At 45.5% G+C, this 25,870-nt stretch overlaps 1 protein-coding gene across 3 annotated transcripts in view; it reads left to right on the top strand.

Moving 5' to 3' along the window:
• The window catches only part of LRRK1 (leucine rich repeat kinase 1), a 73,959-nt gene extending 52,468 nt beyond the window's left edge, over positions 1-21,491 (top strand). For all 3 annotated transcript variants that reach the window (XM_081170993.1, XM_081170994.1, XM_081170995.1), the window contains 11 exons: positions 1,969-2,218; positions 2,922-3,088; positions 4,536-4,733; positions 4,881-5,158; positions 5,824-6,018; positions 8,345-8,496; positions 12,813-12,930; positions 13,423-13,539; positions 15,089-15,936; positions 17,397-17,498; positions 18,490-21,491. In XM_081170993.1, coding sequence (XP_081027119.1) covers positions 1,969-2,218; positions 2,922-3,088; positions 4,536-4,733; positions 4,881-5,158; positions 5,824-6,018; positions 8,345-8,496; positions 12,813-12,930; positions 13,423-13,539; positions 15,089-15,936; positions 17,397-17,498; positions 18,490-18,667 — 2,603 coding nt within the window. In that variant the 3' untranslated portion in view covers positions 18,668-21,491. The remainder of the gene's footprint in view (positions 1-1,968; positions 2,219-2,921; positions 3,089-4,535; positions 4,734-4,880; positions 5,159-5,823; positions 6,019-8,344; positions 8,497-12,812; positions 12,931-13,422; positions 13,540-15,088; positions 15,937-17,396; positions 17,499-18,489) is intronic.
• Positions 21,492-25,870: the final 4,379 nt, after the last annotated feature.

Genomic DNA, 25,870 nt, shown 5'->3' with positions numbered 1-25,870 from the left:
TGTATTTTGTTGTTTAGTTGTTTAGTCGTGTCCGACTCTTCGTGACCCCATGGATCAGAGCACACCAGGCACTCCTGTCTTCCACTGCCTCCTGCAGTTTGGTCAAACTCATGTTAAGAACTTCGAGAACACTGTCCAACCATTTCGTCCTCTGTTGTCCCCTTCTCCTTGTGCCCTCCATCTTTCCCAACATCAAGGTCTTTTCCAGGGAGTCTTCTCTTCTCATGAGGTGGCCAAAGTATTGGAGCCTCAGCTTCACGATCTGTCCTTCCAGTGAGCACTCAGGGCTGATTTCCTTCAGAATGGATAGGTTTGATCTTCTTGCAGTCCATGGAACTCTCAAGAGTCTCCTCCAGCACCATAATTCAAAAGCATCAATTCTTTGGCTATCAGCCTTCTTTATGGTCCAGCTCTCACTTCCATACATCACTACTGGGGAAACCATAGCTTTTAACTATACGGACCTTTGTCGGCAAGGTGATGATTGTTTTGTATAAGTACTATCAAAAGCAATATTTTTAAATAAAATCTGCTGCCTAATTAATCAGAGTCCATTTGAAAGGTCTTCTAAGTAATTAATCTCACTAAGCAGTCAATTAATCCCATTGTGCAATCGATCAGATGTTGCTGACCAACAAATAATGATTCCAGGCTAGTGATTTTCTGTCATTAGTACATCCTCAGGGATATAAAAATATTGTTTGTTGAAACACTAGTTTTTTAAAAAAATAGAATAAAGTTAATTGTTTATTATTCTGTACTATTAAATTATGTTAATAAAAATCATGTTAAAAATTATTAAAAACAATTGATGCTTGCCCCTTCCATCAGGTGGGCAGCTGTTGCACTTGGTTGCCATCCCGGGCAATGGACAGGCGGCCATTGAGGGAATTCCCCTTGAGTTCCGGCCAGCTGCTGAAGTTCAAATTGGCCAATGAGTGGCCTTCTCTGGGGTGTGTACCTCGCTGGCTGAGAGGGCATTGGCTGTATGCATGCCCTGGCAGCCAGCAGAACAGCAACAGCAGAAACAACTTAAATATAATAGGTAGACTTCAGTTAGTCTGTCATTGCTTTCAATAATCCTATTCTAAGTAGAACTAACATTGGAGACCACCCACTGTTTTTGCTTGTGTACACATTCATGACATTTAATTGGCTGGCTAAAAGCCACATGATTAATTGACCTGTGGTTTCTTTAATTGGGTGGCCATCATGATAGCTTATGAATGTTGCTAATGCAGAGTAGAGTGTAAAACAATTTTTCAAATAAAATGCAAATTCTGGTCAGTGTGTAGGTTTTGCATTTGAATTGTAGGCAAGAGAAGGATGAAAACCAATACAAGCATCCCCTATGAAATCGGACTAAGCACCGAGTCTGTTATTTCACAATTATGTAGTTTTGGCAAAAACAAACTGAAAAAGAGGAAACTGCTATGCTAATTTGCTCTGTTTTACAAGCAAAAAACCCTGACTTAAATGTCAAACTGTGTAACACAAAGCCCTCCCTTTATGAGGTTGAGATCTGTGCATACCAGAGAACTCATTTCATAAAAAGACTTTGTCCTTTCCTGTGAATTTTTCCATTGTGATTCCCTTTAAAAAAGACATTCCTTTCTGGAAGCTTGAAATACCCATACTGCAGACTCATCAATGGGGTCCAGTTAGATTTGAGTGAAAGGTGTTTGATTTATGTTTTTACTTTTGTAATTACAGGCATTTCCCATTTTGCACACTTTGAAAGAACACACGAGCATGCATGTGCAGGTTGTTTTCAGACCCAGAAGAGGGCATAACGGGGTGGGACGGGCTTATGCACACTCTGCCAACATGTGCAATGACCACAAAACATGTGCACAAAACAGGGGTTGCATATACATAAATGTTTTCATGTTGTAAGCCACCTTGAGCATGGTTTCATCTATGGAAGGGCAGCGATGTTGATGATGATGTTTTTTATATCCTCCTCAGCACTCACAGCCACAGAGAGTGATGGGACTCTGTTAATGGAGCAATATGTCCCTTGCCCAGTCTGTTCCACCCCTAAAAGTCAAGAAGGAAAAGGCAGCCAGGAAACGGAAGACATGCAATACTTCAACATGGAGGATTGTGTCCTAACCGCCATTGAGCTAGACAGCATCACCTGTGCTCACCACCCGGCCATACCTGTCCCTTTACAGGAGCTGGTCCCTGAGCTTTTCATGACAGATTTCCCTGCCAGGTAATACTAATGTCCCTTTTCTTTTTCCCTCCCCAGAGCTACAATTTCCAGTTCTCGTTCCCATACCATTTTCTGCTGTAATCATTTCTCAGATTTACTCATTTGTGCATATGTACCGCAAGCAAAGATGGAGGAGAAATTCAATTTTTGAATTTAAAAGCGGACCTACCCAATTTGCATGTTCCAAAACACATGACACAAACTGAAACAAAGCTGTCCTTGGAAATTTTGCACTTCTTCGAATTTGGTAGTGCAGTTCCCCAGCCAAGTCACCTGTGTGCAAAGAAAATTTCTTATACTAGAGTAAAGTGTGCATAGAAGTGCTTAAATGGGTGAAAACAATATACAAAATTGCATGATTTCAGGGGAAATCGCTTTGCAAAAATGTATACATGGCATACACAAATGTGAATTTGCACGAGGACTTGAGGCCACTGATCATTCAGCTTGGCTCATGAGTGAGAGAGCAAATAAGAAATATGTTTTGTTTGACACAGCTCTAGGCAGCAAAAAGCTGGGGTCAAAGCCCCATCATGACTGGGGACAGCATTTGCTGTCTTTTCCCAGAGAATTTTAAGATGATGTGGGTGATCTTAAAGCCTGACGTTGCCTTCTTGCACACAACTCCATGTGTGTATCTTCATTCCCAATCATAAGGTTTCTCTCTGTCTCTTTTCCCTTCTCTCACGCGTGTGGCCGGCAGACTGTTTCTAGAAAACAGAAAGCTAGAATACACTGAAAATGAAAACAATGTTCTTGGCCAAGGAGGAAGCGGAACGGTTATATATCAGGCACGGTACGAAGGGAAACCAGTGGCCGTGAAGCGATTTCAGATTAAAAAATGCAAGAGTTCTGCTGGTTCGGCTACAGGTGAATATGCTCTTATTTATTTATCTATCACATTTTATTTTTACATTTGTGTCCCACCTTTCCTCCAGGGAGCTCAAGGTTGCTGTTATGCCTGGTTCTCTTCCTTCCCATTTTATATCCTCACAACAACCCTGTGAGGCAGGTAGGGCTGAGAGTGAGCGACTGGCTCAAGGTCACTCAGTGCGTTCCATGGATGAGTGGGGATTAGAATCCTGGTCTCCCAGGTTTTAGTCCAACTCTCTAACCTCCACACCACACTAGTTCCTTGTGGGTCCTTCTCCCTCGCCACCAAAAGCTATCCATGCTTACCAGCAAACAAGCTTCCATACTTGAGGAGCACCTGTTTAAATACAGCTTTTACAATGTACAAGAAAGAATGTGCATCTTGGTGTGGGGATTTTGTATGTGTGGAAGGGATGGAGAGGTTTGGTGCATTCTAGTAAATCTTTGTGCAACATGCACGTGTGAATAAAAGCAGCAAGCCTGATCTAGTGTGCTACAGGGCAGAGGTCTGAGCAATGCATGGAACTGAGGTGTGGAGAAATGAGCACAGGGGTTTATTTCAAAGGTGGAAATAGTTGTCATTGACCCGTTTGCCTGCGGGCTTCCCAGAAGTATCTTGACTGCTACTCAGTCAGAAGCAGGATGCTGGATTAAATGGACTCTTTTAAAAAAATTATTAATTTGGTTTTTCAAATTGCAGTTTTACAATCACATATCCAATATACAACATAAGAAACAAGATTCCAAGGAATCTCCTGGACTTCCCTCCTCCCCTTTGTGGGGCCTATTGTTAGTCATTTCCTCCTGCATCTTTTATACTGATCCAAATCTCCATTACAGTGGTACCTCGGGTTAAGAACTTAATTCATTCTGGAGGTCTGTTCTTAATCTGAAACTGTTCTTAACCTTAAGCACCACTTTAGCTAATGGGGCCTCCTGCTGCTGCTGTGCCTCGGCTGCACAATTTTTGTTCTCATCCTGAAGCAAAGTTCTTAACCCGAGGTACTATTTCTGAGTTAGCGGAGTCTGTAACCTGAAGCGTATGTAATCCGAGTTACAACTGTATATCCAAAATTCACCATTAAACTACAAGTGATATTCCAATCCTACTAACGATTTTAACTGTTTACAATGGTTTTTAAGATAAATTATAAATTTCCCCCATTCTTTTTTAAAATTTTGGTTGTCCTGATTTCTTATTCTTCCAGTCATTTTTGCCATTTCGGCATAATCCATCAACTTAATCTGCCATTCTTCTCTGGTCGGGACTTTATCTTCTTCCCATCTCTGGGCCAATAACATCCGCACAGCCGTGGTCACATACATAGTCTTTTCTGCTCCAAAGGACTCTTGATCCAGCCCAGCAGGGCTACTCTTCTGTGGTTGTGCCAATGCCCTGAAGCATAAAATAATGTAACAGCAGTGCATTGTCTCCTCTGCTTAGACTCCATGTTGAGGCACCTGCAGGCCATGGATGCCATGAAAAACTTCTCCGAATTCCGCCAGGAAGCCAGCATGCTCCACTCACTGCAGCACCCATGCATCGTCTCCTTGATTGGGATTAGCATTCACCCGCTCTGCTTTGCCTTAGAGCTGGCTCCTTTGGGCAGCCTCACCACAGTGTTGTCAGAAAGCTCTAAAGGTAATAACTTGGATAGTCCTTCTGTGGTTTAAGGTTGGGTCCGCATGGTCCTTTTGGAGGGGGCTATGACATGTCTTTTGCAGGAGCAGAGGGCCGCAGTTCTAGCGATTCCCCCTCAGTGATATTTTCTCCCCTCTCTTTCTATAGGGGCATCCTTTGTGCCACTAGGGCACATGTTGACCCTAAAAGTAGCCTATCAGATAGCAGCAGGCCTGGCCTACCTCCACAAGAAGAGCATCATTTTCTGTGACCTGAAGTCAGACAACATTCTAGTGTGGTCTCTAGACGTGAAGGAAAGCATCAATATCAAACTATCCGACTACGGGATATCTCGACAGTCCTTTCACGAAGGCGCTCTGGGAGTGGAGGGCACACCAGGATACCAGGCACCAGAGATACGACCTCGGATTGTCTATGATGAAAAGGTAAGTCTCAGGTGTCTGCTTCTGTGGAAGAAATTCACACCCAGAACTAAAGGGCCTATCTTAGGCATAGGAGCCAACTCTAGGGGCTAAGGCCTCTTCAGCTCGCCATGAAATGTTTCAGGGGGCTGGGGACCCCCAAGTTGATGGGCATAGCCATTCAAATGGTGTGTGATTGATTGTGTGGGGCAGGGCTTACCTGGGTCCCCCTAATATTTTATTCAACTTGGCACCCCTGATCTTAGTTAGGTATAGAAACCAGAGCCAAGATGTTTCAAAAATGATGGGTTGTATCCAGTGTAGTCACTTAATGATACACTTGTTCCAAAGTAAGCTAAATGTTTTTGCACCAACAGAGCAGCTGGTAACTTTGTTGCACAACAGATTGTAAAATCTCTTGCACAATGGGTTTCTGATTTTAATTGTTTTTTGAATGTTATAAATATTTATTTTTGGTCGATACATTTATTATTATTATTATTATTATTATTATTATTATTATTATTATTATTACAAACCACTTTGAGGTTTTAGGACAATCAAGTCGCATACAAAATTTGCAAAAATAAAACAATCAAGAATACAACTGTGCATAGTATTCAAAGTGTGATTCCAAAGCTTATCCGAAATGCAAAGATCTCTGTAATGGGCATGGCTTTTTCTCCTAGGTGGACATGTTTTCCTATGGAATGGTGCTCTATGAGGTGTTGTCTGGGCAGCGGCCTGTGCTTGGCCAGCACCAGCTTCAAATTGCTAAGAAGCTATCCAAGGGGATCCGGCCTGTCCTGGGCCAGCCCGAAGAAGTACAGTTCCATCAAATGCAGGCGTTGATGATGGAATGTTGGGACACTAAGCCAGAAAAGGTACAAGAAGGTTGTATTGGCACAACAGGGTCTTTTTTGACCATTTTCTGAGTTACAAACAGGGCTCTTCATACATTTTCATCAGCCCAAAAGTTTACCTAGGCCTATTAGGTAATCCTATTTCAAATTAAGTTGACTCACAACAAAAAATTCCAAAATCCACATTAACTTTTATTAAGCTACCCAAAATGTGAAAAAATAAATAGCGTGCAAGCTTTTGAGTTTCACAGAATTCTTCATCGGGTGATTTAAAAGTGCTGGAACGAGGAGAGCCATCTATGCTCAGTTGGGTAGATAACACCAAGGTTCGATCCCCGTATGGGACAGCTATATGTTCCTGCATTGCAGGGGGGTTGACTAGATGGTCCCTTCCTACTCTTCAGTTGGATGATTCTGTGTCTGCTCTTTGTTTAAGATGGAGCATGGGAGGCAGTAGCAGCAGTGGCGTAGCGTGGGTTGTCAGCACCCGGGGCAAGGCAAGTAATTTGCGCCCCCTAACCCGTGGATTTTAGTAGAGGCAGAGAGCTGCGAGTGCAAGCGCCCCCCCCCCGATGTTGCGCCCGGTGCGGACGGCCCCCCCTGCACCCCCTACGCTACGCCACTGAGTAGCAGACAGTCAGATGTCAGGTGCTCTGCTGGTTTCAGGTTGCAACCAGACCTCCTGGGAAGGAGGAGAGAGCACATGATGAGGGACCCCATCCTCCAGTTTCTGCAGATACAATAACCAGCTGCTAACCCAGTTCCACCTCTGTCCTTAGGGCAAGTTCCTTTGGTAGGCAGAGAACAGGAATGAAGAAGTAGGCAGCTGTTCCCAGGAGGCTGCTCTGCAACCTGAAACCTGCAGAGCACCTGAAAGGGCCTCATTTGAATGTCTGCTGCTGCCTTTCTCCCCCGCCCCCCAAAAAACAGCTTTAAGGCTGTTACTAGATGCAGACACAGATGCCTTGGCCAACAGACGTCTCTCACCCCCTTTGTGTTGCTTTTACGATGATGAATTCTGGGTAATTTTATAGCCCTGCACAGGATCCTGCGACATTTTGGTTGAGCTAATGAAAGTATTGCGCTAACGTGGATTTTGGAATTTTTGATTTGTTAATGCATTTCTATTTGGCCCTGCTTTTCCTCCAGGGAGCTCAGGGGAAGCGTATCGTGATTCTTGTAATTTTATCCACACCAAAGCCCTGTGAGGTTGGCTGGGTTCAGAGAGAGTGGGCCCCCGCTTCAGATCACCTAGTAGGGGTGCGGAACAAATTGGATTTGGTTTGCGCTTTAATTAGAAACTGCTAATTCGCACTTCTGCTGGGCCCGGGCTTCTTGAACCGGCATTTGATCCCTTCCGCAATGTCGCATTGGCAGATAGCGTGTAAAAGCAAGCCTAGCTAATCCATGCTTCCCAAAAATATGCAAACCAAACTGTTAGTCACCCGTCAGAATTCACACTTCGGATTTTGTGATGCAGTTCTCCAAACAATGTGCTTATAAAATGCATATATATTAAGGGAAAGTGTGGATGAAAATACATAGGTTGGTAAAAACGGCATGCAAAAATGCATTGACTGGGGGGAATTGTTTGCAAAGAGCTGCCTATTCACACCATCTATGCCAAACAACTGCAAAACAATTTCATTTAGGCAACCCTACCCAGATATGTGGGACACAGGTGGTGCTGTGGTCTAAACCACAGAGCCTAGAGCTTGCCAGTCAGAAGGTCGGTGGTTCGAATCCCCGTGACAGGCTGAGCTCCCGTTGCTCAGACCCTGCTCCTGCCAACCTAGCAATTCGAAAGCACGTCAAAGTGCAAGTAGTCAAAGTGCATCCCTCGGCCAGTAAAGCAAGATGAGTGCCGCAACCCCAGAGTCATTCGCGACTGGACTTAACAGTCTGGGGTCCTTTTACCCTTTACCTTTACCCTTTACCCAGATATGTAGAATGTCAAAGTGTATTTTAATCTGTTTTATTTCTCATTTTATTTTTTGGGAAGTTTTAAATAGACATTTTGAACAGTTTTTACAATAATTCATTTTTTCTATTTGCAAACCACTTTGCAGTGTGTGGTTTTTTTACAACCAAGCGGTGTGCAAATTTTATGAAATAAATAAATACATTTTGAGCACTATGGTACCTTTAAATAATGCTTAGGGGGCTCCTGTTTCCCTCACAGACTCATGTGTGTAGCCCCATGTGTCTCTGTTCGTTCCAGTGGAGCAAAGGGCTCTTCATGGTGTGTGCCTCAAAGGAGACACAGAGCTCTGAAGGGGACAGGAGGTCCTTTCATATATACCATCATCTTTCATAGACACATTACGCTGTCCTCTCTTTCACACAGCGCCCATTGGCTACCTCTGTGATAGGACGAATGAAAGAACCTACTTTTGCTACGTTCATGTACCTGCTGCCATGTGGGAAGCAGTTGTCCTTCTTCTCTTCCCAAGGGGAAGAGTGCACAGTCGTATTCTGGGATGGAAAAGAAGACACAAGGTTTGTGCATTGTTGTTTTTATTTTTAGATCCTTGTCATCTTTAGTTCAGCATAAACAAAGCCGTCGCTCAGCATCCCTTGAGCTGCATACAGAAGATGCTCACTTGTATTCATAGGGAAGGTTGGATATTCTCACTTCGCAGATGGAAAACAGACCCTTGTAATGAGCGCATTACATTGGATAATGTAGTAATGGAGATCTTGTGGGATCCACCACAATGAGGTGGTTTCAGTGGTCCAGTTTAGAGTTCATTTGTAGACCAAAGTAGTGTTTGGGGGCCATCAGAAAAAGGACTATTTACTTGGGCCACCATTTTGGATCCCTGAGCCTAAGGCATTTGATGAACTAGGATTAGAAGAGTGTTTTGAATTTGAGATGTGAATCTTCCACTCCACTAGTGACACCATCTGATCCTTCCTGCGAAAGAGGAATCTCCCTTCCAGCCATAGATAGGTATATGAGAGCCTTGGGCCCATCTTACTAATTTATCTATATGTCATAAATAAATGCTGTGGTAAAATGGAAGTTATGTCTTGGGTTTGACCAGATTTTTGATGCCCGGGCTTCTCCTTTTTGTTATAGGTAGGGTTGTTGCTGTTGTTTCGTAACGCTGGTTTTGGGGGTGTTTTTCCAAAAGGCAGGACAATAACGGGAAAAAGCACATCTGGTTCAAATTTTTAATGTGTAACGTTTTGTGCTCAGGCTGGTTAAGACATCCAGCATTCAGTGATCAATTTATGGATGCTTTGTGGCTTTTCCTTTCCAAATGCAAACAGTATCTTATTGTGAGTAGCAGCAAAATTAAAATTAACTCTCTGTTCCTCCTTGGAAATGTACCCCTGTGCCATTGTTTTAAAAACATTCTGATCCAATTGCCATGATGGCTTTCCCTTAAGGAAACAAATGCAATACTAAATGTGTGGACCCTTTGCCCTTGTGAACCTATGGTTACCTGCTCACTTATTTGTAAATTCTTGGTTCACATTGCAATGTACGTATATTCCTTACATAGTTTAATGAACTTTTCTTGTTTAAAATTGTTGATGCATTCTGCGGAAAACTGTAGAAATCTTTAAATAGATAAAATAAGGGACCCAGGATACAGAGGGAAGGAACAGGGGGGAAACCAGTGCTAGGCAAGTTGCTGTTGTTTAAAGAATGTATCAGATCCTCTGGCCTCTTCAAACCAAACCAACCTCATCATCTTTCATTGTGCTAACTAGGCCTGGAGGACTCAGGTGTTTGGTAGCCAAATGGAATGAAAATGTATTTTGCTCATTGATCGTTCCTTTTCCTCCAAGGAGCTGAAGGCAGTATTCATGATTCTCACCTTTTCCGTCTTATCCTCACCAAAACTCTGTGAGATAGATTAGCCCTGGGAGACAGTGACTGGCTCAACCTCACCCAAGTGAATTTCATGGCTAGAAGACTAATGATTTCTTTGAACCTGGGTTGTTATCCCTCCCTTGTCCTAATCTTCCACTCTTGCTTCAACACCACGCTGGCTACATTTTTCTTCTCCAGAAAGAACTTTTCTTCCTTTCCCATCCTTCCAACTTCCAGCTGGGAAGGTAGATAGCTACAGCGGCGCCCCGCAAGACGAATGCCTCGCAAGACGAAAAACTCGCTAGACGAAAGGGTTTTCCGTTTTTTGAGTCGTTCTGCAAGACGAATTTCCCTATGGGCTTGCTTCGCAAGACAAAACGTCTTGTGAGTTCTTGCGAGTTTGTTTCCTTTTTCTTAAAGCCGCTAAGCCGTTAATAGCCGCTAAGCCGCTAATAGCCGTGCTTTGCAAGACGAAAAAACCGCAAGACGAAGAGACTCGCGGAACGGATTAATTTCGTCTTGCGAGGCACCACTGTACCATATTTTTCGCTCTATAAGACGCACCTAGTTTTTGGAGGAGGAAAACAAGAAAAAAAATATTCTGAATCTCAGAAGCCAGAACAGCAAGAAGGATCGCTGCGCAGTGAAAGCAGCAATCCCTCTTGCTGTTCTGGCTTCTGGGATAGCTGTGCAGCCTGCATTCACTCCTTAAGATGCACACACATTTCCCCTCACTTTTTAGGAGGGAAAAAGTGAGTCTTATAGAGCAAAAAATACGGTATATCTTGACAACACCCACTGTGGGAGCCCCCAAACACCGGGGCTGCTTCCAGGTGAGCACTCTACTTGCTTTGTTGGCACAAAGCTTGTGAAGAGGTTTTACAACCTTGGCTGTTTGTCAGACAATTGCTGCGATTGGTTTGCAGGGAAGGTACACAAGCAATTTTTACCTACCCCACCCCAGTGTATTTTCCTATCACTTTCCTTACTACAAAAGGTCTGGTCTTTTTTAATTTTTTAAAAGTAAGCTAGTTACGCAAGAGCGCCAAATCCACTTCAATCGCATAAGCTGAATTTGGTGGTAGGTGTCTGAATCCTGCCCTCATAACAGCAACAGTGTGGAAGTTACCCTGGGAGATAGAATTCGAGAACCATCCAAACACACAGCCATGATTTTTCTCTACTACTCATGGCTGTTTCTGGCTTTACTTCTGGCGCTGTGTCAGCCAGTGTGGTGTAGTGCAGTGTTTCCCAACCGGTGTTCCGCGGCACACTAGTGTGCCGCGAGATGTTACCTGGTGTGCTGCGAGATGTTGCCTGGAGGGAGGCGGGCGAGTCCAAAAAAGGTTGCGAAACACTGCTCTAACACACGCCAGCCGGGGTCTGCCTCCACGTTGCATCAGCTTCCTCGCTCTCGGCGCTCTGCTTGCCAGCCTGGTGGCCTCTGCCCCGCCCCGAGACTGGAAGGGAGGGGCGGGGCTTCCACTGCGGCTGCGTCTCTGGCTCTTTCGACTCATTCCTCCTCCGAGTGGGCTTGAAAGAGCGGTCGATGGATGAATCGGCCGGCGACCCTGAAGCCTTGTGCAAATAGAGGAGGTGGAGAAGCGACGGCAGGGAGCTTAGGCGCCGCATCCGGCTCATTGCGGGAAGTCAAGATGGCGGCGGGTAAGTGTGGGAAGCAGCTTTTTCCCTCCGCCGCCCCCCTCTCACCGGGAATAAAGGGGGCCCCGCTGGGGGGTGACGTTGTAGAACGCAGAGTTCTTATTTTGGGAAGGTTTGAGGGGTCGGACTAAGCGGGTTGGGGGCTGGTCTGGGCTTCCGCTCCCTCCCCTCCCCACGGAGTGTACCTGCGGTGCAAGGAGGCGCTCTGAGCCACTGCTCTGGGAAAGGAAGGAGGGCGAGGCGGCCTGGCCAAGTGCAGGGGAGACCCGTAGTGGGGAGCAGGGGGAGGAGGAGGCACCGAGGAATGGAGGCGGGGGAGACTCCCTCGCTTTGCAGAAACTGCAAAAAACGAGGCAGGAATTGGGTTTGTTTTTGTAGCTCAGGACGTGCTCCGCTTCTGGTGTGCCTAAGGCAGCCGCCCCAATTATCCCCTAGCCCGTCTTTCCAGGTGCTGCCCCCCCCCTCCACAAAGGGCCATAGAAAGAGTTGGCAGGGGTCCCAAGGGTCATCTAGTCTTAAGTTTCTCTTTCAAAAAGGAAACGTGGGTTAAAGCGGCGACGCCGCCCCCCACTCACTTTCCTGCTCTGGCTTCCCTAACAGTTTTCCAAGTTGCGTCACTGGATCCAGCCCCCTTTTCCACAGGTGACACGGGGCTGGAGGGAGGGAAAGAGGGCTTTACGTCGCGCACAAAGGCAGCCTCCTAGAAGCGCTCTGGGCCGGCGCCGTTTCGCCGAAGGCGCCGGAGGACCCCCACCCTCAGCTCCTTCAGAAAGGACTGGAGCGGAATAGCCCTTTCTCTTCTTCCCCAACCCTTGTCGTTGGAGGAGTCCCTCAGTCCCTCGCTTTGCTGCCTCCTCCCCCCCACCCCCAAAGCTTGGAGGTTCCCCGGCAAGGGGGAGGGAAAAAAAATTGAAACTTACACTTTCGTGCGTCCCTCCCGGCGTGACGCTGCGCGCTGACATCACGGGGCTGTAATGGTGGTGTGCCTCGAGATTTTTTTCATCAAACAAGTGTGCCTTTGCCCAAAAAAGGTTGGGAAACACTGGTGTAGTGGTTAAGAGTGGTAGTCTCGTAATCTGGGGAAGAGGGTTCGCTTCCCTGCTCCTCCACATGCAGCTGCTGGGTGACCTTGGGCCAATCACACTTCTCTGAAGTCTCTCAGCCCCACTCACCTCACAGAGTGTTTGTTGTGGGGGAGGAAGGGAAAGGAGATTGTTAGACTCTTTGAGACTCCTTTGGTTAGTGATAAAGCGGGATATCAAGTCCAAACTCCTCCTCCACTCCTCCTCCGCTGTTGTTAGAATGAGTTCTGTTTCCCTCCTTCCAGGAACTACACGGTAGTTAACGTAGAGAAAGGACTGGTCGAAGTTGCAAGGATGAGCTGCCCAGGAATGAAGCTGTGCTGCCAAATGAAAGTTCAGAGTTATCTATGGACAGCCACCGAGGTATTTGTTATTCAGCGAGGTATTTCTTATGTCACCTGTTTTTGAGCCAGAGTTTCTCTTCTGCTCGCTTGCTGGCACTCCATTGCTTCAGACATCAAACGCATTAAGCGGGTGCCTGCTGTGGTCTGTTAATTGGTAGGGTTGAAGGGCACAGCAGGGCATGGATGCTTCAGATGGGCAGCCTGACATCTCAGGTGGCTCTTCTCCCCCAGACAGTATTTTTAAAAAGGACCTCAATCCCAACAAACTGAACACATGATTTTAAAAAATGACTGTAATTTAAAAAATAGCTATTATAATCTAACAGGAATAGATTTGGTATATGAAATACTTTTGCATAAGTTAAAAACAGACAATATGTGCCCACCTATTTCAGAAGCAAGTTGAATTTTTAAAAGTGTGTACAACATGTTCTCTTCTGTTTCTATATTGTCATATTCTATATATGCCTAATTGTTGAGAAAATGTTTCCTTTATTTTGTTTGCATACAGGATCAAAAGATTTACGTGTACAGCTTACAAGGCATGTGTCCTTTAAAGGTTCCACAAAAGGGCGTGGACACTCCAGCAGTTGTCACTTGTTTCCTTGCAGTACCTGTCATAAAAAAGGTAAAGCAGAGTGGTTTTCAAAAGTGAAGCATTACAAAAAACCACATTTTTAAAGGACTCTTTCTTCTTTTTTAAAAAGAATTATTCAAATTAGTAAAGCAAACTGGAGGAGTTGTTAATAGCAGAAATACAACTATAGCTCCTGCTGCTGGCAGTTTTAGGAATAACCATTCCCTGTATTTCAGTGCACATTCAGTGCTGTTAACTCTAATACATTTTGAATCAAGTCAGGAAAACTGCTGGGTATGATGCTAGGCATTCTGGAATTAATGAAAATACATGCTGGTTATAGAGCTCTGAGTCGCTGTAATTCAGAAAGGAATTGAGGAGCCGCACAAAGATTCCTTCCACTGTGTTTCTAGACAAGATGGTCTACCCTGGCTACAAATGTTTATAACTTCCTCAGAAGTTTTAGCAACCTAAATCTAGCTTTCCATTACATGACCGGAGACTCTTGGACTTCCATGCCTGCAAAAATATGAGCATCTTCCTGCAGTGCCCCCACTTATTTTACATGTTTCCACCAATTAGCAATTAAATTAGCTGGAATTTGATTACATTGGTAACCAATCAAAACTCTTAACATAGTTTCAAAATGTCTCTGGTGTTTTGAGATACATATTATTGGATATCGGCTGATGAAAAATGTAGTTCTGTAGACAGTTCTTTATCCCATGGGTGGGGAACCTTCAGCCTGCAGGCTGATACTGGCCTGCCAGAGGGTCCACTTGCCTGTGATGCCATTTTCCCCAGACCTCACCATTTGTCAAGCAGCTGTCCTCACTCATGCCATCAGCTGATGGGTGGGAAGGTGGAGTTCAGTTCTGCCTTATCTGCATGCACCTGTTCCCAGAAGAGGATAGGCACTTGCAGCCAAAGCAGCAGGAATTAACTCCCCTGCTCATCAGCTGACATGGAGGAGGTTAAATCCTGCTCAGTTTGGCTTTGCAAACCTGTTCCTTGCTGGGAACAGGCACACACAGCCGAATCAAACAGCCTTGTTTCTTTGCAGGCAAAGCATATCTTTCTTGCCTGATCTCTCCCTGCTGCCAATGTTGGCCTGCAGGATGGAGCCTAATAATTGAACAATGCAAACAGATGAGCAAATGGCATCTTAGAAAGGTAAATGCTGGGCAGGAGGGGGGGGGACTGTCCAGTCCCCCCCTCCCGGCAGTTACCTTTCTAAAATGCACTTTGCTCATCTGTTTACATTGTTACACTGATTAAGGAAATATAATTGTTTCACTTTAGGGTGGATAGATCAGCTAAAGTAATCAGAACCCTGCGGAGTTTTTGCTGCATCGCTAACAAAAGTGAATGGATTAACGGATACATTTTACAAATAGGAAACCTGGAATTTTTACCTGCCCCTGGAAAAGTTAATGCGTCTCGCAAGAGCTTCATGAATTCCCCTGCTTAAATACGATGGCGTTGTTGCTGTATTTCTTATAACACTGTATGAAGGTTGGGAATCTAGAATTCTAATTTACTGCCCCCCCCAAAAAAAAAGTCCTTTTAAAAAAAGCAAACAACTCTCCTTCCTTTTTAGAATGCCTACCTTGTCCTGGCTGGTTTATCAGACGGACTGATAGCTGTTTTCCAAGCACCGCACGGTATCCCCGAGGACGGCTGCTGCTACCTCTGCTCCCACACGGCCAACCGCTCCACCTTCAAGATCAGCGACGACGACCCCCGCCAGAACCCTTACCCCGTGAAAGCGATGGAGACGGCAAACAACGGGGCCGAAGTTTGGTACAGCAACGGCCCTGGGATCCTCATCATAGACTGTGCAAGTATGGAGATCGCCAGAAGGCTGGAGCCCTACGAACCTCCGTCCACAGTTGTGTCCATTGTGTGCAGCTCAGAGTGCAACGGAGAGGAAGTGGCCTGGTGCCTGGACGACGCAACCAACCTCCTGGTTATGTATTACACGGCCACTTACCAGCTGTGCGCAAGGTACTTCTGTGGGGACTGCAGCCCCCTGAGGGACATGTTCACCATTCAGCAGCCCTCGGCCTTGATCCCCGCCGAGCTGGCTACAGACAGGAGCCCGGAGCCCGGGAGCAATGCTTCTGCTGATGTGGGGATCCTCCGCAGCCAAGAGCTTGGCATCCAGATATTAAACCACCAGGACTCCTTGACGGACTATTGCTCTGTGTCCTCTGTCTCCTCCTCGTCAGTCAACCGCTTGATGAGGTCTGCGTCAAGCATGCCGAGCTCCCCTGCAAGCTATTCCAGCGCTCCTTTCTCGACAGACTGTGAGGAGCCCGACAAGACGCAGGAGCCTAAGACTCCCTGCGAGGGGCCTGACAGTGATTTGGAACCAGCCAGCACTCACGCTGGCTGCCTCCAGGCTGTAAGGATTCTACCTGTGAAAGACCTCCTCTGGATTCCCAGGTAAATTGCACTGGAAGCCTCTCTCTCTTGCAAAGATTTGAATGCCTTCACGTTCAAGGTTCAGGATCCCACGCTGAGATCCTGACTTGTCTTCCCAGTTCTTTCTGTTTCTCATTTTTCCAGTCATAAATTCAGTTCTCCACATTTTGCAGTCGTTTGCATTTTTTTTAAAAAAGTAATTTTTGGGGAAAGTTCACCTGGCGCCTTCATTATACACCAGGCATAGGCAAACTCAGCCCTCCAGATGTTTTGGGACTACAACTCCCATCATCCCTAGCTAACAGGACAAGTGGTCAGGGATGATGGCAATTGTAGTCTCAAAACATCTGGAGGCACCAGGCAAAATGTTCCTTTTTTACCAGGCCTTTGGTTGATCCAATTTACGTCCTATGCCCTTTAAAAATATTTGGGGGGGGGGTATTGGGTTGCTGTTTTTATTCTTATTAGGTATTTTGTGGTTTTATATCTTGGATTTTATTCTGTGAACCACCCTGAGACACCCGAGTATAGGGCGGTATATAAATTCAATAAATAATAATAATAAATCACATGAAAATTCGACAAGTTAGGATGAATTTATCCTAAATAACACAGTTTATATGCAGTTTTGAAGAATGTACACATTTTTGCAAGCAGTTTTCCATAATATACTTCATCTCCATCTGTGTGTGTGTGTGTGTGTGTGTGTGTGTGTGTGTGTGTGGTTTCCACCAGTATATCTGGTGAAACCTGCACCCTCCAAAGGGCTCAAGGTGGCGTATATGGTTTCTTCCCTACAACAGCCTTGTGAGAGTAGGCTAGGCTGAGAGACAATGGCTGTCCCAAGGCTACCCAGTGAGCTTCGTGGCCAAGTGGGGATTTGAACCCGGTTCTTCCAGGTCGTAGCGTGGCACTCGAACCACTATACCACATTGGCCTTTTATGCACAATTACCCCCAGTATGTGCATTTTTGTAAACAATTCTTGGCTGGGAAGCCCCATAGCAAAAATTGAGTAAGTGAAAAAAGGATAGCTGTGTTTCAGTTCCCATATTGTTTCGGGAAATTGGCATCTAATAGATTCAGCTTCAGGTGAAACCCAAGTTGAATTTCTCCCTGCTCTCTAATAGCCTCCCAGGCTTTTGAACTACATGCTCCTTGCGCTTCCTACCAGCTTGGCTTGAACAGCTCTTCAAGGCCACAGCTCATCCTGAGAGATTAGAGGCTGTATACGAACACCCTGGGTATGTTTTTGCTCCTCAGCAAAGCCTGACAGACTTCTATGATCTTCTAAGAATCCTGCCATTTTCAGGAGTTCAGGTTTTATCCGTGGCCTTTTGGATGACTGCTGCTTTGGCCGCTCCAAGGCATCTACACACACCCGCAAGGAACTTTTCAAATGTCTGCACTTTTCCTGCCATTGAATCGGCTCCCCCGTGCCGAGCTGCATGTAACGGAAATCCTCCTGCTTTCCCTTTCCAGGCGAGGCGGAGATATCATTGTGATCGGCTTGGAGAAGGAAGCCATCTCTCAGCGGGGGAGAGTCATAGCAGTTCTGAAGGCAGCAGAGCTGGCCTCTTATGGGTAAGGATGAATGGGAAAGGGGAAGGTGGCAGGGGATAGTTTTGGAAAGACCTGCCGCTCTGCACATGGCAGACACAGAGAGCCCAGTTCAATTGCCGACATTTCCACTTGTTAACAGTATCTCAGGGAGAGAATCAGGAGCAGTTCAGAAGAGGCATGTGCACAGGCAGGCAGCTTCTCCTCATTTGCTCACGAGCAGGATCAGACCAAACACAGCTTTGCTCTCAGCCTGCTGCTAGATCCTGCAAACCTCTTTCCCCGGCATGAAGGTGAAGGAAGTTCATTTCAGGCAGGCGAAGGGAAAGGTGGTAATGTGCTGTTCACAACAAGACAAAAACCTAAGCAAGCCTGGAACAACTTGGGAGAAGGGATGTGTGTATACCAAGGCAAGATATAAATCTGTTAAATAAATAGGCTAGCATTGCTTAAAAGCCTTAAGTTTCTATATTTCTGCAAGGGTGGAATGGTGAAGATTGAAAGGCTTCTCTGTTCGAGAAGAGCATAATTCTTCAATAATTAAATTGAGAAGGCTTGCATTAACTTCCTTCATTTTGCATAATTTATTCTGCCCTTTTTTTTTTTAACACCCTCATATAAGTTATTCCAAATTAGCTAGTTACGAAGAGAGGGGCAATGAGGAGCTACGCAAAACACAGAAGCACCATCCCTCCTACCTGGAAATCTTGATTAGCTGCCTTAAAATTGGAGCAGGATTTGCCCACACCCTAAAACAGATGTGGGGGACTTTTGTCCCTCCAGAGGTTGCTGGACTTCAACTCCCATCAGCCCCAGCAAGTGTGGCTGATGGCCAGGAATGACTGGACTTAGTTCAGCAACATCTGGAGGTTCCTCAAACCTGCCCCAGAAGAGCTAAAAATTTGTTTTTTAAAAAAAAAAATCTCCTTGCAATATACACTGTGCAAAAGGAAATTTCTGTTTTCTATTTTTTTTTTCTTTTAAAAAGAAACCTCTTTTTTTCTGGGTTCCCCAGGACACTGGTGGATGCTGCTGTGCTGACCAAGGACACGGTTGTGTGCTGCTTCAAGAATGAGGCCACAGAGTGGTGTTTGGCCGCCTGGAAGAGCTGGGGTGCCAAAGACTTTGACATTTTCTACCGGTCCTATGAAGAGCTGGGAAGGCTGGAGGCTTGCATGCGAAAGAGGAGGTAGCAGTTGTGGCGCAGAGGCAGAGACTGGATGCCCGGCGAACGACACAAAAACTGACACACAGTTTCAGTTCCCAGCAATCTCCATATGAGGATCTCCAAGGACACTAGATGTTTCCTGTTCAATTTTGCTGCTAAAGGACATTCTAGGTGGCTACTAGCCGTGATGTTGATGCTGTACCTACATAGTCAGAGGCAGTACGTCTCTGAATACCAGTTGCTGGAAACCTCAGGAGGGGAGAGTGCTGTTGCGCTCATGCTTGGGGGCTTCTCATAAGCATCTGGTTGGCCACTGTGGAAACAGGATGCTGCACTAAATGGGCCATTGGCCTGATCCAGCAGGGTTCTTTTTATGCACTTAGGTGGTTCCCCACCCCACATTGCACGTTGTCTATAATGCATTTGGATTTTCAGCTAGCTAAGCAATAGTCAATGGGAAGACCACTCACGCCCTTAATCTATTCACGCACGCATATGGATATGGGTGGCAGCACTTCTTCAAGTTCAAAATAGTGCTGTTGGTTTTGCAGTGCATCGCTAACCCCATAGTTAGCAAGCGTTGTCTTCCGAAACACAGAGGGTGACCCCAAAGTCACACATCAGCTTTCCGATTCCATAGCAATAATAAGGCACGGAATCACTGCCAAGAGAACACTGCTGTAGATGGAGGTAGCTTCTTCATAAAATTATCCAGAGGTTTTGGTCTGAGCAGCAGTATGGAGAGAGAGAGAGATGAATACAGAATCCCACTTTTGATACCATTTGCAAGCTTCAGGATGGACATACTGCTTCTTTTCTAATCCATGCATGTTCTGTAACTGCCTGCTGCAATTTTTCATGTCACCAATGTTCCTGGAGGTGGGTAGGGCAGTGTTGGGTGTCCAGCTTTTGTTGCAGAATAGCAAAAGAGTGCCCCAATAGATGGCAATAATGACCACCACAGAACAGCAGATAAAGCAGAATGATGTGTGGACAGTCCAGTATAAACGCCACCGTTAATGCACTATTATCTGTGACATGTTGCAGAATATGCCCAACAAAAACCCAGCCTCCCCCCCCCCCCGTAGGGGCCCTCTGTTACATGGAATCAAGTTCAAATTAACCCCGTTTAGTTTTTGTAGCAAATTATCTCAAAACAAAAAGAAGTGCACAACTCTTAGAGCTTATTGGACTTGCACACAAGCATATTGTTCTGTTGATTACTTGTCTAAGCTATTACTTGTCTAAGGGACTTAACCAAAGGACTAAACAGCTGCAGTTCTTTGTTGGTGCTGTGCCCCCAGCACTGCACAGGGTTTAAAAGCAGCACCAGGACCCTGCCTGCTGGTCAGGCTTCCCAGAGTAAAACAAAAAAACAGTTCCAGGAGAACTTTGCCACTTGCTGGCATGGGGGTGGGGAGCAGGGAAGGCACTATGGTGAGCCCAGCCTTTCTCCCTGCTTGCTTCACCCCCCCCCCCAAATCCTATTGATTTAGTGTGACAATCGTTCTTTGGATGGGGGTCCAATTTCATTATGGGAGGGGAGGATTTTCTGTAAATATATTTTTTTATTTCAGCACTACCAAAATAGATTAAACATGAAAACACGTATATAGTTTTCTGTTTCAAATATAGACATTATCTCCCCAAAAGATAAGTTTTTTAACAGAGGGATGTGCAGGCTTTGGAGGGGGTGTTTTAAAGTGGGGAAATGCATTTCAGATCCAATTTTTGTGTTGCCTTCATCATAGACTCCCAGCTGCCCTTCCTGCTGCAGACTTTTGCTTGTTTGTTTTTACAGTTCAACACTCTCCAGCTCATTCTTCTGTGCTGGAGGAAGAAGTCCCAGTTAACTCCTAACTCCAGTTTCTTCCAGCAGGAGAAGAAAAAAATGCATCAGGCAAGAAATCCAGAGCCACTGAGTGTACAACCCTCTGTATAATAACGAGCTGTTTAATTGCACTACTGCAGCTTCAGTTGCCAATGTAAGTGCAGAATCATACAAACAAAGCTTCTGGTTGCTCTGAGGAGAATAGGGAGCAACAAGCAATCAGTTGCAATGCAGACAATTCCTGGTTAGGTCATTCTGCAAATCTGTGGTGCTTAAGGTGTCGTAAAAATTGGGCACAGTGGGTTGGCTGACTTTGAAAGCAATAAAGCAGAGGTAAGGAACTGGATCTTGTCAGGTCATTACTTTCCCCATCCACTTGTCAATCAACTGATGTCATAATGACATCAGGTGATTTTAATTTTTTTTGCCTGAATGGTTTTGATGCACAGCCCACAAAGTGCCTTTCAGAGCACATTGCAAGACCTGACAATCAGCTGGTATTTGGATCTTGCAGGGCGCTTGGCAGCTGGCCTAGGTGTTCCCCAAATCCGACATCTCAGAGCAGAGTCCCTCTCCTACACTGCTTGCCACTTATTCAACTCGCTCCATCTCCTGACCTCAGTATGTCATTCATTCCCCCATGCATTGGTTGCCACTGATGCAGGGAAATGCACATTATAAGGACAGTAGGAGAAATTGGAATACATGTTGTGGAAGAGGTTGACGGGGTGTTCTTTGCTATATGTCACTTTTCCCTTAAATGTCCTTCCACCCCCAGCAACTGACAAGTTCTGTACAGGCGCTGTACAGAAAGAAGAGTTTACGGCTATTTTTATGTAAAACCCTGAAGAGAAGAGTTTATATGACATGCTGAGAAGGCCCCTGGGGACTTAGCTTTGGCAATTATAAAAATGAACTTTCTGTTGTTGCAAGCATGTACAGTGGAATGTTTTTATAAGCCATAATAACAACAATAAAAAGCAGCTTCCCCAAATGCCAGTGAGATGTGCTGAAAATATGAGCTGCCTGGAGCCTATTCTTTTCCCTCCTCCTCCTCCTCCTCCAAACGGGGTGCTTGGTTTCAACTTTAAATGCTCAAGAGCCTGTTGCTTTCCAGTGACCTTATTCCAAAGTGAAATGTGTTTCAAAATAGACAGACTGTCCCAAGGATTAAGCCATGCTGCTGTCACTCCCAATTGGCAGCTGATGCCTGCATCCGCTCTTAGGTGTTGTGACACCTTCCAAAGCAGCTCAAGAGTTTGCTGCAGCTGGTTGAAAATTTGAAATGAGCTTTAGCACCAAGCTGTTGGTTTGGAGCAGTGTGTGTCTTGCCACTTTTATTGAATTTCACACATTTATTTAAGTATGTGTCTGTGTGCCTCTGCATGCTTTTAAGTTGTTTAATTAGTAGATAAATGCACTAAACCTTCAGCTGCTTAACGGGGGTTGGGGGTGGGATGGAAGCTTGGCTGTGGTGTATTACACTAACAGAGAAAGAAAGGGGAAGGGGAAATCTTCCTAAAAATAAGTAGCAGCTATTGTTAACAGCATGCATGCATTCTTTTACTCTTCCATCGGTACCTGAAAAAGCACCCCACTAAGGTATTTGGTGACAATACAATTTAAATTGTGTAAGTGAAATTGCAGCTAAATCAGGGGTCAGCAAACTTTTTCAGCAGGGGGCCTGTCCACTGCCCCTCAAACCTTGTGGAGGGAGGGCCGGACTATTTTTTTTTGGGGGGGGGGATGAATGAATTCCTATGCCACACAAATAACCCAGAGATACAGTACATTTTAAATAAAAGGACACATTCTACTCATGTAAAAACATACTGATTCCCGGACCATCCGTGGGCTGGATTTAGAAGGCGATTGGACCGGATCCGGCCCCCGGGTCTTAGTTTGCCTACCTATGAGCTAAATCATCAGCTAAATGATTTACTCACAGGGAAATAAGACCCCTTGAGCTCAGTGAGCAATTTAGAATTCCAGTGCTAAATATATCAGCCAACCCTTTAAAACGAAAACCCTGGTATACTTTAACACAAAGGTGGTGGTGTTTTTTAAGCTGCCACCTCTCAGGGGAACTGAACACATTGCAGAGGAACCCTCTATATTGTGGAGTATCCTGGGTTATGTTCCAGGGCACACATCTCATTCACAATGGCCTCATTCACACAACAAACCAAGGTTTGTCTTAAACCATGGTTTAATTTTCAATGGCTCTGCTACCATGCCCATATGACTTCTCACTCCCCTTAGCTCACTTGTTGGGGAATGACCCTAGCTCAGGGGTAGAGCATCTGCTTTGCATGCAGAAGGTCCCAGGTTCAAGCCCCAAAAAAGGCTGGGAAGGATCCCTTCCAACACTATGATTCTGTAAAAGATCCCCTGTCTGAAACTCTGGAGAGCCATTGCCGGGCAGAGGTAGAGACAGTGCTGAGCTTGATGGACCAGTGATCTGACTTGGCCTAGGCATCCTTCCTGTGATCCTAATCTGGACCGTGGTTAGCTGCTTGCTACAAACAAACCACATGAAGCAAGCCAGAAACAAACCAAGGTCTGTTCTTTTATTTCTGCTTTGTTCCTCGTGCCATGTTCAGGCGGTATGACAAGCCATGGTTAGTCTGAGCAGCACATGTGCTGGGGGCAGGGGAGCCATGCTGCCAATTGAATCATGGCTTACTGTGTCAAGCAAACCCTGCCAGTGGCAAGGTGCATTGAGCTTAGCCAACGGAGCAATGCTCCCAACACTCCTCTGCAGCATTTTGACAGGGGGAGGGGGTTAATTCTTAATGTACTTTCCCCCTGAAGAAACAACTTAATTGTACAGTCATACCTTGGGTTACAGACGCTTCAGGTTGCGTTTTTTCGGGTTACGGACAGGTTAATTCCGGGTTTCGGCGGTTGCGCATGTGCAGAAGCGCTAATCGCACTTTATGCATGCGCAGAAGCGCCGAATTGCAACCCACATGTGCGCAGACACGTAGCTGCAGGTTGCAAACGCTGCAGGTTGCGAACGTGCATCCCGCATGGATCACGTTCGCAACCCAAGCATCCACTCTACACATCAGCCCGTCGTTTGCAGCAACACAGATTAAAAGTTGCTGTGTTGAATAGACAGTGAACATCACTATGCCTTACCTTCGTAGCTCTGAATTCCTGGTTACTGTGCTTGAATATTGGTGTTCAGACCTTGGTGTCGTCCCCCAGATCTAGCCTCAGGAAGGCATGACGATATCTCAAAGTAGTTGCACAGCAGGAAGAACATTCACGCTTCTCTGCAGCTCGCGCCTCTCCGGTTCTTCGTGGTTTCTGTTCAGCCCCACATACGGGTTCTGCAGCTACAGAAAAAAATATGCAAAGCTCAATTAGAGTTGCTTTCTGGGTGCCTCACTCTCTGTTCATGTACACCAATGGGCATGGTGCTCACCTTCCGCCACAGGTCAGCAATGGAGCAGAGCTATGAAGAAGGGTCGCAGGGTTTGGGCCTTCTTGGTTTAGAGCAGGCATATCCAACTCCCAAGAGACTGATCTACTCCCAGTATAAAAAAAACTGGCAGTGATCTACCCATTGTCATTGGAGGGAGGAAGAGAGTGCGTTGGGTGGGTGGACTGAGCTTTTTTTAGGAGGGAAGTACCCAGAATTGTAGAGCTTTTGGGGGGGGAGGATTGCACAGAGGTTTTTTTTTAGTTTTTTCCACATAACTTTTTGTACACGATAAGGATCCCGTGATCTACCAGGATCAGCTGGGGATCTACCGGTAGATCACGATCTACTGGTTGGACATCTCTGATTTAGAGAAAAGTGGAGTTAGAGGTGACAAAATAAGATGGAAAATTATGCATGGCATGGAGAAAGCAGACAGAGAAAAGGGTTTTCTCTGTCGTAACACTAGAGGAACATAGAAAAGGAGAATATACCTGTGTTTAGTGCCAGGACATGTAATACTGGGGGGGGGGGCAGTTTTTGGTTGTTCGTTTGTTATAATGGTATGCGTTTTTGTGTTTTTATATTGTAAACCACCCTGTGGTCTTCAGATGAAGGGTGGTATCAAAAACAACAACAACAATTAATAATAGTGTATCTGACCACATGCAGAGCAGCTTTCTCTAGCCTCTGGATAAGATGAGGCCTGCCACTCCACCCACAAGTCCCCAAGCCATACACTGGAGTTAGGGAATCAAGACTTCTAGGCAGAAGTAAAGCCCCAACACCTCTGTTTTTGGAAGCTAACTATGGTCCTCTCACCCAATTGTGTTCCCAAAATTAGGCATTGTTTAAGGGGGAGGGTGTTCATGATGTCCCTAAACCGAGACACTAGAGGGCGCTTTCTCTTCAGGGAGACAAAGCCCACTAGATCAACAGACTCAACAAAGCAAGTAGGAGAAACAATTCCGCAGCAGCCTCCATGCTCTTCACAGAACCAGCATTGCAACTAGGACAAGGCTTAACTAGGCCAATGATCCACAGACCAGCTGTTTCTGAGCATTGGCATTCACATGGGCCAGTCCCAGCGCCCGCCTGCAGCTCCTGTGGAGGAAACAGCTGGAATGGGAATGAGGAACCTGTGGGCTGTGGCCCTTCAGATGTTTCTGTATGACATACTCAACAATCTTGACCTTTGGTCTTTGGAAGGACCAATAGAACTTGGGTTCCCACATCTGGAGGGCCACAGATTCCCTGTTTATGGGCCTGAATCTGGACTATATCTGAGGAGACCACTGTCAGAACCTTGTCTTGTATCTTTGTAACAGAAGAGTCAAACCTAAGCGGTTATTAATGATGATAAACAATAATAACAACAAATAATAGAAATATATAACACCCACAACTAAGATGCAGGTCCATTAAATGGTTTGTAATGAAAGCCATTTATCATGTAGAACCAGCGAGTTACCTGGAAATATAGATGTTCCTGAGAAATAATTGCATTTGTTCTGAAACACTAAGATGGAAGGAAAGCCCCATTCTCCTAAGCCCTCCCCTAAGTTTTATTTATTTATAATCACCTTACACACACACACACACACACACACACACACACACACACACACACACACATCTCAAGGCAATGTACAAAACGCAATAAAAACCTTTAAAATGGTTTAAAACAACACAGTTAATAACAGCAGATAAATTTAAAAGCAATAGCAAGTAGACCTACGTGGAAGAGGCATACTCATTTTAGGTGCGAAAGTCTGTCAGAACAAAAATGGCTCCAGATATTTCTGGAAAGAGCAGGCAGTGGTAGTACCCTGTCTCCATATGGCAGGGGGCCCAAAACTAGCAGGCCGAGGGGAGGGGAATGGAGGAAGATAGGAGCAAGTGAATATCATGACTGCATCTGAAGTGCTCTCTGGTCTTGGCTGTGCTTTGGAGTTCAATTGCCCATC

The sequence above is a fragment of the Podarcis bocagei genome (assembly GCF_964188305.1).
Source record: "Podarcis bocagei genome assembly, chromosome: 14".
Taxonomy (NCBI): Eukaryota; Metazoa; Chordata; class Lepidosauria; order Squamata; family Lacertidae; genus Podarcis; species Podarcis bocagei.
The sequence above is the reverse complement of the archived record's forward strand: the minus strand, read 5'-3'. Positions and strand labels throughout refer to the sequence as shown.